This window comes from Brachyistius frenatus, unplaced genomic scaffold, assembly GCF_029030835.1.
Source record: "Brachyistius frenatus isolate BFR_SWC_R1_liver_20210118 unplaced genomic scaffold, ASM2903083v1 Contig_9, whole genome shotgun sequence".
NCBI lineage: Eukaryota > Metazoa > Chordata > Actinopteri > Embiotocidae > Brachyistius > Brachyistius frenatus.
The window spans coordinates 2,280,281-2,296,490 of NW_027210608.1; the positions used below are offsets into that span (position 1 = coordinate 2,280,281).

At 43.3% G+C, this 16,210-nt stretch overlaps 1 protein-coding gene across 1 annotated transcript in view; it reads right to left on the reverse strand.

Moving 5' to 3' along the window:
• Positions 1–8,138: 8,138 nt before the first annotated feature.
• LOC138616194 (A-kinase anchor protein 13) overlaps positions 8,139–16,210 on the reverse strand; it is a 102,106-nt gene continuing 94,034 nt past the window's right edge. The window contains exons 33-39 of the mRNA XM_069690333.1: positions 15,972–16,045; positions 15,052–15,096; positions 13,800–13,850; positions 13,245–13,517; positions 11,794–11,973; positions 11,020–11,323; positions 8,139–8,721 (exon numbers count right to left, since the gene is read on the reverse strand). Of these exons, the coding sequence (XP_069546434.1) occupies positions 8,669–8,721; positions 11,020–11,323; positions 11,794–11,973; positions 13,245–13,517; positions 13,800–13,850; positions 15,052–15,096; positions 15,972–16,045 (980 nt within the window). The 3' untranslated portion in view covers positions 8,139–8,668. The remainder of the gene's footprint in view (positions 8,722–11,019; positions 11,324–11,793; positions 11,974–13,244; positions 13,518–13,799; positions 13,851–15,051; positions 15,097–15,971; positions 16,046–16,210) is intronic.

Below are 16,210 nucleotides of genomic sequence, written 5' to 3' on the forward strand. Positions count from 1 at the left end.
GAGGATTTGTTTCAAAGTACTTCTTATTCAGGGCCTTCAAATAATCCAGTCAAACAGCTCAGAAAGTCATGTTTGCCCTTTTCAAACAGTGTCAGCCCAGAGGATCGGTTCCAGACCATGAAAGCAATGGGCGAGCCTTTGTGTATTTCTTTGTTATTCTTTTTTAGAGAGAAAAAATAAGATGACTTTGACACAGGATTCTTTAAAAAAAAAAAAAGCAGCCTGATTTCATCCTCCCTTCCAAAACAGATGAAATCTTAAAAGGAAAAACCAGCTGCCGAACTGGAAGACAAACTGGCTATTTTAACACAGGCCTGAGAATCATTCAGTAAAAACTCTTCACGAAGAATTTCATAATATCGGCAAACAAATGACAATGAATTTAACTTAATGTGATGTCATCAGAAAAATACTGTCAGGGGACCAATGTGGAAAAAGACACAACATTGTCCTTTAATATTGACTACAAGATTCTGACATCTATTAGAGCGGTGGAAATCAATTAGGTACATTCAAGTTCTGTACTGTTAGCAGTTATGTATTTTACTTGATTATTTTCACTGTGGGACATTTTCAACTTCTACTGATTTTCAAAGCAAAATATTATAGTATAGCAGCACAAACTTCTATCTGACAGTTATAGTTAACAATACCGTGCAGATTAAGGCTAAAAACACATCTGATAAATAATGAATTGTTGCAGATTAATGGGGAACAGTATATAGGTTTAATGAAATGAACTCTACCTCGACCAGCTGCAACATTTAAATACTGCTTATGTATTAAAGGAGCAGTATGTAGGATTTAGTGGCATGTTAAGGTGCAGACCAGTATCACGGCAAAGCGTGTAATACAGCCGCCCGTGAACTTATAGGACAAAACTTTGATGTGCTTGGTATTGTCTAGACGTGTTAAACACGTATGTGAACAGAGACAGGTCACGTGACAGAGGTCATGTCACAAACATCGTTCGATGGAGGAGACGTGACGGAGTACAAAAGACGCTGAAGTCCATGTAAGGAGGCACGAGTGGTCACTGTCTATTGCTCGAGAGGGTGAGGTCTGAGTCTACGAGTTTGGAAATTATTTGTCCAAACCGTTACCACATGGTTTTAATCCTAAAGCACGTGACACGTTGAAATGTTTAATGAGGCAAATACGCCACGTTGCTACGCTTCCCTCTGGTGGACGGGCAGGTGTATTACGCGCTTTGTGATGATACGAGGTCGTTAGTTGAGGCTGCAGGTTGCGACCAAATGAAAAGCCATCGCCTCAGTCTGCTGTTCCAACCGTGCAAGAGAAACTACGGAGACCTCAAAATTTGGGGACAAAATTTGTAATACTCTCTGGAGCTAGCGTTTGGTTTGGACGTCGTGGTTATGTAAAGCCTGTGGGTTTAGTTAGAGCACTATCGTGCCTGTGCAGTACGCCACACAACAACACCGGAAGCTAAAGATTTTACACCAGGTGTGCATTTTGCATGCAGCGTCATCTTTTCGTCAACTGTCCAACCACCCGTCTTTAATACAACCCCGGGGCAGACGCGTAAAGTCAGCAGCCAGCTCGAGCATTTAGAAGCTAAAGAGTCACAGATATATTTTTGGAATTGGTAATAGTAAAAAAGTAAACAAAATATTTAGATTCACGTTAATCTGGTTGCCACAGACACGACAACTAATGGATGCCAGGGCTGGTCTTTGAGTAAAGCGGTGACTGTTTGCGAACATGTTCGCTATATCAACCGAAAGGCTGATTTAGAGAAGTGATTAGAACTGGTGGTGATCTTAAAAGATGCTTTTTTTTTCTGCACAAAAAAAACAAATTAAAAAGCGGAGTGGAGTGAGCTGCAGAGAAACTGTCTCCCAGTGAAACTGAAGCCTTTTCTTTCACAGATCAGTCTGTTGGAAAGTGGTGCTTTGATTAAGATGGCTGTTTTAGTTCAGCTCAATTCAAAAGCTGCTTTCAAACTATCAATTAAACAGATTCAGACAGATATCATGTGACAAGAATTAGCTCGACGATGCCAGATTTATCTTATCTGCAGCAGACAATTAATACATTTGAGAGCGTACCGTGAATTGCTGTCTGTTTGTCGTTAGTCACTCGAGCCTTACAGACTTATCTGCAAGAGCAGCGCGGCTTTTCTCTTCCTCTTAGATGCGACGGCGTTTTCAATTTGGAATATTCATATAGTTGTGCTTGTATTTCCCCTCTCACCACTCTTCCCTCTCTGTCTCAGTTTTCACTTCTCATTTTGCGACCCCCGTGTGCCTCGATATTCCCCGTCACCATGACAACCAGAAGCGGAAGAGGCTATCTCGTTTTCAGTCGTTGTGTCTCCTGGACGTCGGTAATCTAAAAAATTTTTTTTAAAAAATAAATAAATAAATAAAAGAGAGAGAGAGAGAGAGAGAGAGAGAGAGAGAGAGATAGGAGAACTTTAAGAGTGTTTTGGTCGGACAAACAACATTTTCGCTGCACCTTATCGAGCTCCCGACGCTGTTTGGTCTTATCTGCTGATGTTTTGTCTCTGGAGCTTCTGTGTGGAATGAGCAGAGAGGAGAAATATTTAGAAAGATCCCACAGTGATGAACCTGGCGTGTCGTATAAGATCCCACAGTTAAGAAAAAAACTAAAACAACAACAGCAACACACTCTCCAGTTAAGGTTTCCTGAGGCAAACATGTGCAGCGTGGAGAGATGAAAGCAGCCGGCTCTTTATCAGGAGAAACGAGTGGCGCTGTGTGCCGCCACCGCTGTCAATCCATCAAGATCTTTGTCGGCGTTTTCCTCTGACGGCGGTGCTCAAACTGCAGCACCACAACTAATGGAAACAGGAAATCAAAGCATTAACAGAATTCAGTGATAGCGATTTAATTGCCTCTGCAACAAAAGGGTGGATTAATGAGAGGAATTATTTTTTTTTAATTGTGTTTAAGTGTCTGAAACAAAACAGACAGGAAAAAAAAGTTGTTTAATTGCTGCAGTCAGGACTGGAATACAGATCAGGGGAGAGGGAAGAGGAGGAAGTCAAAGAAAAACTGCACTAACAGAAGGCTGGATTAACAAGTGGGCAAAGTGGACAGCCACTCCGGGGTCCTTCGTCTTCAGGGGCCTCCAGAAACCCCCATTCACTGTGTGGCAACTGGTTCAGGGTCATTTTATCAACCAGACAGTATCAGTTATCATTTAAATGGTGATCAGCTGCAGTGAAGGAAATAATTATTTCATCCCTTGCCGATTTTGTAAATTTGCCCACTGACAAAGAAATGAACGGTCTATAATTGTAATGGAGGTTTATTTTAACAGTGAGACAGAATATATATTTAAAAAAAAAAAAAATTAAAAATCCAGAAAATCACATCATATAAAAGTTATGAATTGATTTGCATTTGATTGTGTGAAATAAGTATTTGATCCCCTAGAAAAACATGACTCAGTACTTGGTGGAGAAACCGTTGTTGTCAAGCACAGAGGTCAGATGTTTCTTGTAGTTGTTCACCAGGTTTGAACACATCTCAGGGTGTGAGAAGGTTTGGAGGCTGTCGCTTGGCAACTCGAAGCTTCAGCTCCCTACACAGATGTCCTATGGGATGAAGGTCCGGAGACCGGCTCGGCCACTCCATGACCTGAATGTGCTTCTTCCTGAGTCGCTCCTTTGTTGCCTTGGCCGTATGTTTTGGGTCATTGTCGAGCTGGAAGACCGTCCACGACCCGTCTTCAGTGTCCTGGCTGAGGGAAGGAGGTTGTCGTCCAAGATTTCACGGTACGTGGCCCCGTCCATCGTCCCCTCGATGCGGTGAAGTCGTCCTGTCCCCTTAGCAGAGAAACACCCCCAAAGCATAATGTGTCCACCTCCATGCTTGACGGTGGGGACGGTGTTCTCGGGGTTATCGTCAGCATTTCTCTTCCTCCAAACACGGCGAGTCGAGCTGATGCCAAAGAGTTTGATTTTGGTCTCATCTGACCACATCACCTTCTCCCAAAACTTCTCTGAATCATTCAGGTGTTCATTGGCCGACTTCAGACGGGCCTGTACATGTGTCTTCTTGAGCAGGGGGACCTTGCAGCGCTGCAGGATTTTAATCCATTATGGTGTCGTGTGTTACCGATGGTTGTCTTGGTGACTGGGGTCCCAGCTGTCTTCAGATCATTAACAAGTTCTTCCTGAGTAGTGCTGGGCTGATCCCTCGTCTTTCTCATGATCATCGATACCCCACGAGGCCAGATCTTTTATACAGGTAACAAGTTGAGACAGGTGTCTTTTTTTACAGGTAACGAGTTGAGACAGGTGTCTTTTATACAGGTAATGAGTTGAGATTCGGAGTACTTCCCTCAAGCGAGAGGACTAATCTAACCGGTCTGTGGGAGACAGAATTCTTTCTGGTTGGTAGAGGATCAAATACTTATTTCACACAATCAAATGCAAATCAATTTATAACTTTAATATGATGTGATTTTCTGGATTTTTTTAAAAAGAAAAAAAAAATGATATTCTGTCTCTCTGTTAAAATAAACCCACCATTATAATTATAGACCGTTCATTTCTTTGTCAGTGGGCAAACCTACTGTGCTGCAAACTGTCAGTGGGCAAGGGATGAAATAATGATTTCCTTCACTGTATATTAATACCAACATGTTTTCATTCGTTGTGCCAGACGGCCGTTCCCGGGGCGTTTAACAAAGCTGTTGCTTTACATTTCGGGCATCAAAATTGACCCGCTTAAGGTTTTGTTTTCTTAAAAAGAAGTCTTTGTTGACTTCTGCTTAAAATGTGTTTGAACACCAACTGAGGATTTGTTGGTGCACTCGTGCGTGGCACGTCCAGATGTTTAACACCGACATCTTTTTGAACGAGAGAAATGTGACGGTCTGAAAGCTGGAATCACTGCTGACCTGGAGATGTTGAACTCTTTCATGTAAACCTGTACTCTGTCATTTAAATCACTTCAAAAGGAGTTTTTCTGTTCAGAAGAACAGACCCTAATGAATGTTAGGTTTTCTTCTGCTAAAACAAAAACACGTGCTTGTTGATTTATTTATGAGAACAAAGTACTAAATCCAGTATGCACGGCCCATTTAAAAGTAAGACAATGTGATTGTAATGAGCATTGAGAATGGTACCAAAATTGCACAAACAAGTTCAGAAATTGAACAGGTTTTACGACACCGTTCACATCCAGTCTTCACATCCAAGACTCGAGACGTCTCATCTCGTCTAGATCTTTGGCGTCCTACGTTTCACCACCAATACATTCCAGGTTCTCCTATTCAACGCTCACCCTCTTCAGATATGATGACGACATCGCGATCAGGTCTGATCACCAAACACTTTCACATTCCTCATGTTCTCTTCTGTTGTTCAGTTGGCAATACAATTCCTGATTCATTCAGAACTTTATCCCCAAACACGAATCCAATATTAGTGTCAGTGAACTAGACTGTGATGTCACTGAATCACATTTGTGTGTACAGACTTCAGGCGAGAACGCATATGGAGGTATTTTTGTGTCTTTATTATGCAAGCAAGGACGTTTCTCACACTGCAACCAAAAATCAAGTTTGTAAGTAAAAATAATTGAACTGAGAATAATATTATTTGCATTCCAAACAAATTGGCAATGAAAGTGTTTGATTCGCAACTACTAAGCAACATTTTCAATTGTGTGACCAAAATCAACAAAACTTCAAGAGCAAATTTGTTTTGCAATTCAATTTTATTCTCAGTACATAGATTTTTACGTACAAACTTAATTTTTCAGAGATATTTGCTCTCAAAATAGTTTTTATTTTTGCTTCCACAATAAACACACAAAAATACCTTCATAAGCGCAGAGAAACAGATGACTCAGCACTGTGCCGCAAAAACATCTGATTATCAGAACAATAAGACCGAGGTAAGAAACAAACCATCTGGAAAAACACACGGATGATGTTTTTCTTTTTTTTTTTTATTATGAGAGAAATATGCCTTTACACTGTCCATCACCCTGACGGTGAGAATAAAACATAAATAAACCAGTCTTACAAAATGCTGCAATAAATCATAAATCAAACAATTAATTTTTGATATTTGATTTGTTTTATACATAAATCATATTTACACATTTGCCCTTTTTTACATGGTTAAAAGTGAAACAACTGTGTACCACTTGTATAGTACAAACACTTCCTTCGTTTCAAAGCAGAGGTATAAAAGCTCTCCTCTCTCTCCTGAGAAGACGCTGGGTTCTACTCTAGTGCATTTGATCATTAAGATTTAAGGCTACGCAGGGTTCACCTGATGAACACACAGGCTTATCATCATCATCGTCGTCGTCGTCGGAGAGGGAGTTCATTTCCCCGACTCGCGCCTGCTGATTGTCCCTTACAGAGACAGCTCTGCGGTTCTGCCCGGCTGCTCCCTCCAACCACATCGTGGCTGCTGCCAACCGGTCTCACTGAATAACCAATTGCAATCTCTGACAACTTATTTGTTTCTGCAGTCAATTACAAATGCCGTGGGGAAAATGTCACAGAGCGTGAGAGCCCACGCTCATCACATTATCTCTGTACGGCGATGACCTGCTGAGAAAAATATGTCAATTTCTCACAGCGGGGGAGAATATGGGGGAAAAGAAAACAACACTTTCATACTTTCTAGTTGTTGTTGTTGTTGTTGTTGTTGTTGTGGTGGTGGTGTGAGGGAGGGAATATATTTAGTTATAGGTGCAGTGCTCCCTAGTGGTCAAAACACACCTTAAGCAACAGAGAGAGAGACAGAGACAGAGAGAGAGAGGGAAAACAAGCTCATTCCTCTGTTTCTTTGACAGGATTACACCAAAGCAATAAACAAAAGACATGAAGCAACTAATTGGCAGGCCCCGTAAGCCTCTTACAAGACACACTATAATAAACCAGCCTGGACATGAAGTCAAATCCTCAACGCAGACGGCGAGTTAACAAACAAAGCACTCAAACACGAGACAAAAGAGGCAGCAAAGAAAAGCAGTTCAGTGACGCTGCTCTGTCATTAACCCGGAGAGAAGATCCTTTTTTTTTTTTTTTTTACTTCCTGTTTTTCCTTCCTACCTGTCCAGCAGGTAGTTCAGTGGCCCACAATATGGACTGGTCACCTCGGAAACGGCTCACAAAAGCTACCCGCCCCCTTTACGTATGTATTTGAACACGTCGTCTCTCTTTGGATCATTGTTGCCCTCGATTAAAAAAACAAAACAAAAAAAAACAAACTCCCACAGAGAAGATCTCCTTGATTGACATCTCACTCTCATTCAAAACAAATATATTGACATTTTAGGACCAAAGTGCTTAACAACACTGATGAGTGTTGATGAATGTGAACTAAAAGACCCAGGCGGCGCCCCGCTGAGCCGGTTTAGTCATTAAACGGGGACACATGTTTTTAGTTTTCTCATTTTCTCCAAGCAGCTGCTTTGTCCCGAAATGAACAGCCTCCGTTTCCTAACGCCATCAGCTATCTGCTATCAGAGCTGAAAGAGGGAGAAAGAAACGCTTAAAAACAGAAAGAAGCCATTAGTACGCTACCTGCGGAGCTACATGCAATTAAACAAAAATAAAAACAAGTGACGGAAAGCCCGGCTCGGCGGCGCTCAGATGAAACGCGAGGCCTGCCCGTGAAACGCCCGCTGACGGGCAGATACAGCGAGGATCAAGCTGATGTCCATCCACGGCTGTAAAACACACGGGAGGATGTGAGTTGAGTCATTACGCACACAGAGATACCGCAGGTCCTCAGTCCTTTCACGACTGTGGAGTTTCACTGCAGAACGGAGAAACCCTGAATTCAAATAAATTAAAACGTCGTCAGGAAGGAAGACGGACGGCATCGAGTCGTCATCGAGGATCACTCATGTTCCGTTTTGCTCACAAACCGGATGCTAAATTAGTGGACATTTTCTTTTGATCGTGGCTCTTTCCAGAAGCGCGTTAAAGTGAAATGGTGGAACCAACACTGGAACAGCACGGGGCTTTTTTTTTAAAGATTTTGTTTCAGAAATATTCCCAGGACACAGACATTTGTGGCTTCGGTCTTCAATTAACTGTCAATGAATGCGATTAGAAGTGAGGAGCCCGTTGACGTCTGGCTCGTATCAGTCGACCGGAAAAAGGCCCTTCTTCTTCTTCTTCTTCTGTGGATGTGTTGGGAGGAAAGCGTCTGTAACAAGCGTGCGGACGGAGCGACGTACTTGGTCGAGCTCGAGAGGTGATCTGCTGTGAAATGCCTTCGCCGTGATACTCAGCTGTCACAAATGTTGCTTTCTTCACAATGAAAGAAATTCAAATCGTTTCTTTGGGAAAAGAAAAGACACCCAAAAGTGGCCAGCTAATCCGAGGGACACTATTTCGATGTGCCGCACGTGGTGCGGACGGCCGCCTACACCATGACAGACCCTTTAATACTCTATTTTCCAAACACTGAGAGCAGCGGCGTTTGATTTCACAATACAAGAGAAGACATGCTTCCGCCTTTTCGGGGTTATGTTCACCGGCTCGACGTTATGGTCTGGAAAATGAACTAAAAGCCTTTTGGAGGTGCCAAACGGCCCGATGGTACGGTAGAGCAGGGCGAGACGTTCCTCTGGGTGATGGCTTTGTGACGACGAAGAGGAGGAGGAGGAGGAGGAGGAGGAGGAGAGCCACTTGTCTCTCAGCAGAAGAAGATCTCTCCGTCCAGAGGAGGCTCAGGGAGGTGCTGGGGGTCTGCGGGGAGGAGAGAGGAGAGGAGAAGAGGTTCGTACCTGCAAATGTACTTTTCATTTGTTTCTCTGCTTTGCAGATGGAGTGTGTTCCTCATGCATGCTCTGCTGGGTTTGTGTTGTTGAGCTGCTGATGTGTGAATAAATACAGGCTGAGTCAGACATGTAAAACTAAATAAGTGTACATTATTACTTCATTTGATAAACTCAGGCTCTGGAGAGAGAGAGGTGGGGGTGGGTGTGTGTGTGTGGGGGGTGTGGGGGGGTTGGGCTCCCCCTCTGCTGAATAATGATTTACTCTGCAGACTAATTTAATATGGCAACAAACCTTAGTGCCAGACCCCGTATGACATACTAAGCAGGTCCGAGTGTGTAGTTTGCAGTGTGTGCACACTGTTCTCCCACAATGCAATGCACGATGAGCTCCAGACACCCCTCAGGGAACAAACTACACCCGTGGCAAAGTGAACAGACTGTGATGAGAGCCGTTTACAGCTGCGTCTCCGCCGATGCGACCGACTCTGCTCTTGGCATCAGGCGCTTTTCCAGGTTTGGTTTTGCACTGCAGACAGTTACGCCCTCAAGGTGCCGGTGTTACCATAGTGACACCACATGAAACCAACCATGACGTCATTTTTAAAATCACCTCAACAAAATCACCTTTCTCGTCCACGATAGAACATTTCGCACACAGTTAATGCTGATCAAGTTCAGTGAGCTTCAGGTCTCTCGTTGGGTTTGCTCTGAACACCAACCATTTCCTTGTTTTCGGGTGGGTGGGGCTCGCGGGAACATATCGATGGGGGACCAGAGACAAGACGTCCGGTGTGCAGTACACAGACGGTGGAAAACTGAAATAAAGTGGAGCCGAGCCGGTACCGCCGGTGGAGGAGGGGCTCAACTGATCAGAGGAACATGGAGTTCAGTGTCATTCAGCAAAACGTGTCCACATCTTTCACACACTAAAGTTAGTCTCGTTACTACTCCTGTCACAATTCATTATATAATCAGCTGACTTTTCATTTTGCATGATGTTTGAAATTGTTTTCATTCATCTGCGTAGAAACTGCTGCTTGAAACTAACAGAAATGTCAGATTTCAATCACTGTTTGTCATTTTCCACCGTCTGTGGTTTGTCTAGCGCTCTTTTAATAAGAAGGTTCCCCCTCAGTGTGCCCCTTTATTCTGCATTAGAGACGAATGAGCGCCACCAAGTGTTTATCTTATGGTGCTTAACTTCGACCTCCTCATTACCAGGAGCGTTAAATAACATTACAGTGGGCACGTTCTGGTTTGAAGTGAAATGAAAACGGAGAGTCTGAGAACTTGGTAGGAAAGTTTGCAGCAAAAAGGTGCCGGTCAAAGTTAAACAAACTGAAAAAGACATTGAAAAAAAAAATAATCAATCAACTAATGACTATTAACCATCAATTGAAACGTCAAGATCATGGCAGCCCTACCAGTTAAATGTATCTATGTCTCATCGTCATCGTTCCTCCTGTTCATGCTGGACGTCAAGAGATCCGATGCTCTTAAAAACCTACAGTCCTCGTTTTAAGCCAAACTGTATTCCAACATTTGCCAGAAGCTGGTCTGCGTCTTGAGCGGCTCTCGTTCTTGAAATCCTAAAATAACAGCCTTTTTAGTATAAAACTCACTCTGCTACCCGAGACAGTGTTTTCACACTGAGCTGCTGTGAGATGGAAACAAAAAGAGGGAATATTCTATTAAAAATGGTCAAACTTTGAAAGATTCCTCTTCTAATTCGTGTAACTGAGACTCGCTGAAGCTCCATGTTATCGGCTTTGGAGGATGTTTTCACACTGAACACTGGATTTGATCCCCCTTGACTCCCTCTGAAAGCACATGAGGAACCAACTGTGAACCTAACCTACCTTAAAGATTTAATACAACGGGTTCTTGAAAATGAAATACTGACTTTGACTGAAATAAAATATAAGTTGAAAGGTTTACAGAGTTCTCATAGCATAGACATAGACCTTTTGCCACTCATCAAACAGTGCTGGTTATGGGGCTGGGAGGTAGATGATCTACCCAGCATGCACTGCAGCGGGGAACACAACGGTAAACCTTGAAACTTTGCACTCAAACTGGAAACAGCTGCACACCTGACCTATTTATTCTTCTCCTTCCATTATCCGTCCGAGCACATTTTCTTTTCAATGATAGCAAACATCGTGAGTCTGATCTGAAGTGTCTGTGATCTGAAAAGCACTCGACTCCAACCCGATGACTCACTGTAAGACCTGAATAATTCAGATGAACGTTCGCTGTTCTCTACCTGCTGTCTGTGCGCTTCCCCCTTTGCCCTTCTTCTTCTTCTTCTCCTTCCCTTCTTTGTTCTTGTTCTTGGCCAGCTGCAGAAGGCTCTTTGAGATCTGGTTGTTGGCTTCGCTGCCCTTCAGGTTAGCGGAGGAGGACGAGCTGAAGGGATTGAGGCTTTTCCCTTTGGGCTTGGACCGCTGGGGCTGCAGCCTGGGCAGGGAGGAAGAGGAGGAGGAGGAGGAGAGCTCCAGAGGGTCCAGCTCCAGAGAGTGGGAGCTGCTGGGTAACTGGGACTCATCAGACGTGGTAGAGGGAGTCCTCTGGAAGTAAAAGGCAGCAGGTTAGACAGATGCGAGTGAATATGTATGAAAGGTGCATATTGGAGCGTTTTAATGTTAATAAACGATGAGCAGGACTGTTTTCAGAAGAGTTCAATGGTGGAAAATGAGCAAATGTTTATCTGCATTTTCACATTTTAGCATAAAAGCCTGGAAAAATAACTGTTTGAATTGTGATGCAGCACCATTTACTAATTAGTATGTAGCCAGGAGCTTTTTAAAATTCACTTTAAAGAGGACCCGGGTTCAAGGCTGCGCTGAAAGCATCCATAAACATCAACGCTGCTCAAGTGTCATTGAGCAAAACACTGAATCCCTCCCAGCTCTCTGAGTGTTCCCCCCGCCAGCCGAGGGGGCGACAGAAGAGGCTGTTTTCCTGCATGGATCAGCAGATCAGGTCATCATTGTTATTAGGATTTTTTTTTGTTTGTTTTTAAAGGATCCCCGCTCACCTCAGCCACCCTCAGCTCCTCCATCCTGTCCAGCTGCCGCTGCACCGCCTCCCTGTCGCGCTCCAGCTTCCTCTGGGCGTCCCTCAGCCTCTCCAGGTCCTTCTGGTACTCCTCCTTCCTGTTCTGCAGCTCCTGCTTCTCCACCTCCAGCTCCTTGTGCTGCTTCAGCATCTCCTCCTCCTGCAGTGGTTGGGAGGCGCATTGATTGATTTATTGAAACGATACAAGTTGGAGGTGTGAGAATGTTTTCAGGTCTTCAGACCAGCAGAAAGCTCTGACCTGAATGAATGAAAGCTAACGGATGACCGATTGATTGTTGTGACTCATTCAAGGCCACATTAGATCACGTGTGTCCACCTCCGTCCACCTCACACATCAACTTTTCAAAATGCATCCTCCCAAAGTTGAACTTGTCAGGGGAAGAAAAACTGGTCAAAGAAAGCCAGAAGTCTGGATTGTACAGCTTTTCTGTAAATAATGTAGTTTCTACTAAAGTAAACATTTATATTTCTGCTACTTTATACTCCACTACATTTAGAGGTCAATATTGTACTTTTCTCTCAGATTAATTATCAGTCAATATTTGAAATGTTATTGAATAAGAATTACTTTTAAAAACTACCATTGTGTTTATTGAACGTGATTATTGGAAGAAAAAAAAATGTAAATCAAAAAGTGAGTTAGCTGGATTTGAGTGCTAGATTAAAGCTAATCATGACGCTAAATCTTCTTACCATGACTACAATGCAGCTGCCTCAGTTATAATTTGACAATGGAACCGTCAAACTAAAGACAACTGCAGAATTTGAAAGGTTTTTGGAAATCAGCCTGACGCCACGACGAAGCACCGCAGGAAACCCCGAATCTCTCGCACAATAACTCCACTGTCATTCATGAGGTAGAACACTGCACAGGGTTTGGGGAATAGTATGTGAAGTGTTACAGCAAATACTGCGATATAAAATCCCTTTGAGCTGCGAGGTACTTTATCTTTGTGATTTCCCAGAAGAAAGAGTAACAGGAAGTGACATATATTTGGTGAAAATAGTTTTAGTAGCAGGTTAAAAAAAAAAGAAGCTAAAATAAGGACTAACAGAGGATCAATGGGTGACAGTAGTAGAGGGAAAACAATTAAAAACTGACTGGTGCTTAAAGTACAAAAGGAAAAACTGGATGAAAAGTGGAGAAAATGGACATTATACATTGACGACGTCAGAATTGAACGGTGACAAATCTACAGGGCCGTAAGAATGAAGAAACACACTGCATTTCCAAAGCGTTGCTTCTTTTATGTTCCTGACACTGTCGCAGATCTAGAATAAATGAAAGTTTAAGAAAAAGCACTGCAGTACGAAACCATCCCACTACTGAAAGAAAAGGTGACATAAAGAACTCCAGCCGCCTTGAAACGTATAAACAACGAGCAGAACTAGAAGATGACGCGTAGTTACCTGTAGGTGCACCAGCGCCTCCCTTTCGCTGAGCCGCTGCTCCCTGAGCTCCCACTGCTTCTCCCTCCTCCTCTTCTCCTCGGCATGAGCTGCCTGTTGTCTCTGCAGGGAGGCCAGCTCCTGCCGCTGCTTCTCCAGGCTGCGCTGCTTCTCCTGCTCGATCAGCGAGCTGGGCCGCGACGACGGCCGCGACAGAGACGCGCAGGAGGAGGAGCGCTCGCTCAGGGCCTGACGCTGGTCCTCGATGAAACTGTCCTGCTGGACCACCACCGCCTGGGACAGAGAGAAACGCCGAGGTGAGGTCAGACACTCCCCTCCTGGAATACTGTGGCGTTTGACTACGTTCCCCAGAAATGATTATCATTATCTCCGTCTGTATCACGCTGCATCAAAATGATCTCGGTTCAGATGTTTTCCCTCTCGTTTCACGCGCACGAACAAAAAGATGTTCACATTGACAGCAGAAAGCATCACGTAGCTTTTTACAGCACGTTACAGTGACGTGTCCTTTCTGAATCCGGAGCACGTGGCTGCAGCGCACGGCGGCCGTCGTACCTGCAGAGTGCTGAGCAGGAGGTGCAGGTTCGAGACACTGTGCAGGACCTGCTGTTGGAAAAGAGAGAGACCGCTGAGTATCGTATCGCCACAAAACATCCTGCTCTGTCTTTGTTATATACGGGAGACAAATCTTCTCCAGCTGCGTGGACTCAATTATTTAATGCGGCTCCATGTGATGCAAGTTTACCAGTGGACTTTTAGAAAAATCCAACAATACACTGACTTCAGTTTACAGCAATGTGACCTTTTCTCCTTTCGAACACTGACAAAGAGAGAAGGCCGCTGACCTTTTGTGTCTGTTAGGATGGTTATTAGGACCCAAAAATCATCCAAATAATGTTAATGGGAACTGCACAAAATAACATCTACAAAGCAGCACATCTGGAGAGGGTTGCACAGAAATACAGAAAAGAAACTTGTCTGTACAACAAATATAGATCGTACAGTAGCAGAACTTCACAAGTCGAATTAAGGAAACAGTATGAGCAAACTTTTTGAGACCTACAAGACCTTCTTCTCATATCTACGTCTCAACGGTTGAAACGTCCTAACCATAAATAACAGGCTTCCAGAGAAGCGAATACGTAACTTGGATTGATTATCATTGTCCCCAGAGGATCATTTATTTTAACTTTTCATGTAGCATCATCATGTGGTCAACATTTTAATTTAATAGTTAGCATGCTAAACTTAGGTGGTCAAAGTGGTAAACATTGTTTGTTAAACACCAAAGTCAGCGTCACTGAGAGCATGCTGGTCTACTAAAGTTAGCATTTCGTTAAAACCACTGCTTTGTGTGAATACAGCTTCACAGCTGCTTGCATGGATGTAGTCTTGTATTAACAATCCACAAGGTTTTCTTTAGACTATTTCTGTGGCATTAATGTGATTATTGAACTTTATTTTCATTCTACTATTGTCCTTCAACTGCCTGGGATTCTAATTCGTTTTTTAACTTCATCTCACAGCTGGTTCTTGCTTTTATTATATGAATTCTTGCTTTAATAGCTTTGTTTGCCTCGCGCGTTTTTTTTTTTTTTTTTTTTTTGTGGCAGTTTAATCCAATTCTAGTTTTCCTCACTTGGTGAAGTGTTTTAAATAACGCTACTAACGCGTCATGCTTCGAATGCATCATCCATTGGTCCAGCTAATGAGCTGCTGAATGCTGAGATAATGATGCCACAGAGTTTAGACAGTTTCCATGTAAACAGCAGCTGTAAGTGCATTAGAGGCAGGAAGTCAGCGTTACCTCACTGTTCCTCTTCAGCAGCAGCAGCAGGTTGGTGTTTCCTCCCTGTACACACACATGAACACACACTGAGAACAGCGATACACCCACATGCACACATCTGCCAGTGTGTCTATGTGTACGTTGGTCTGTATACTGTGTATGTTGCCGCATAAATGTAATTAAATGTAATATTGGTGTGCTGCAAAATCTAATTGTATCTGACTTTGATGTTAAATGACTGATGCAATAATACAGCCGTCTTGCAGCTTTGTTTTTTTAACTGAGACGGTTAATCATCTCTAAAAACGTGTTTTGTGTTTACAAAGAAAGCCACAAATGAATGTGAATACAATAAAAAAAAAAAAACTGAATGCTTGATTGGACTCCGAATTGTATTTTTAATGATCACTCTGACTTCTGCTCCCGCTCAAGTCTCTTTGAACTTTGGCTCCGCCCCAGTATGAAATGTTAAGAAAATCAAATGCTTCCTTTTTGTTTTGTTGAGAGCGGGATTTACAGGAACAACTAGTTGGTTCAGAGAAAAGAAAATGCTTTTGTTAAGCAGCATGTTACAGTAACTTGGCTCCACTAAAACGTTCAAGAAACAATTAGGTGCAGTTCAGCTGCTGGATACATGCAGGGTAACTGACTGCAAAGGCTACTGCTCTGATAGCAGTGCCTAAAGGCGGTCCATTCATTTAATAATGGTTCAATCCACCATTGAATTTTTGCACAACTGATGGTCGCCATTAGCAACGGGACCTGTCAGGAAGAGTCAAGAGGCTAATTCACTAGAGGGAGTGCAGCAGCTAAATTCATCTTAATGGTATCTGTAATGTTGGAGGACAAAAACACCCCCACACATGCCACGAGGCTCTCTGAGGCGTGGGGGCGGAGACGCTTCTGAGTCGAGAATAATTGGCCGCCGAGATGCCGACCTTCTTTAAAACACTGTCGGACTCCGTCCTGCGTAGATCTCCTGTCACATCCTCGCTCTCGTCTCTGTCTCCGCCTGACATGAAGGGAAGCCGCGGGAGAAACAGACGAAACCAGTCAGCAGAGAATACACGTTCAAGAACAGGTGTTACAATGTGAAAACGGGGAACAATAAACATTATCTTACATGCTGAAAGCACTCCTTCAAGATAAAATGTGTCAAGAGAAAGGCGATCACGTT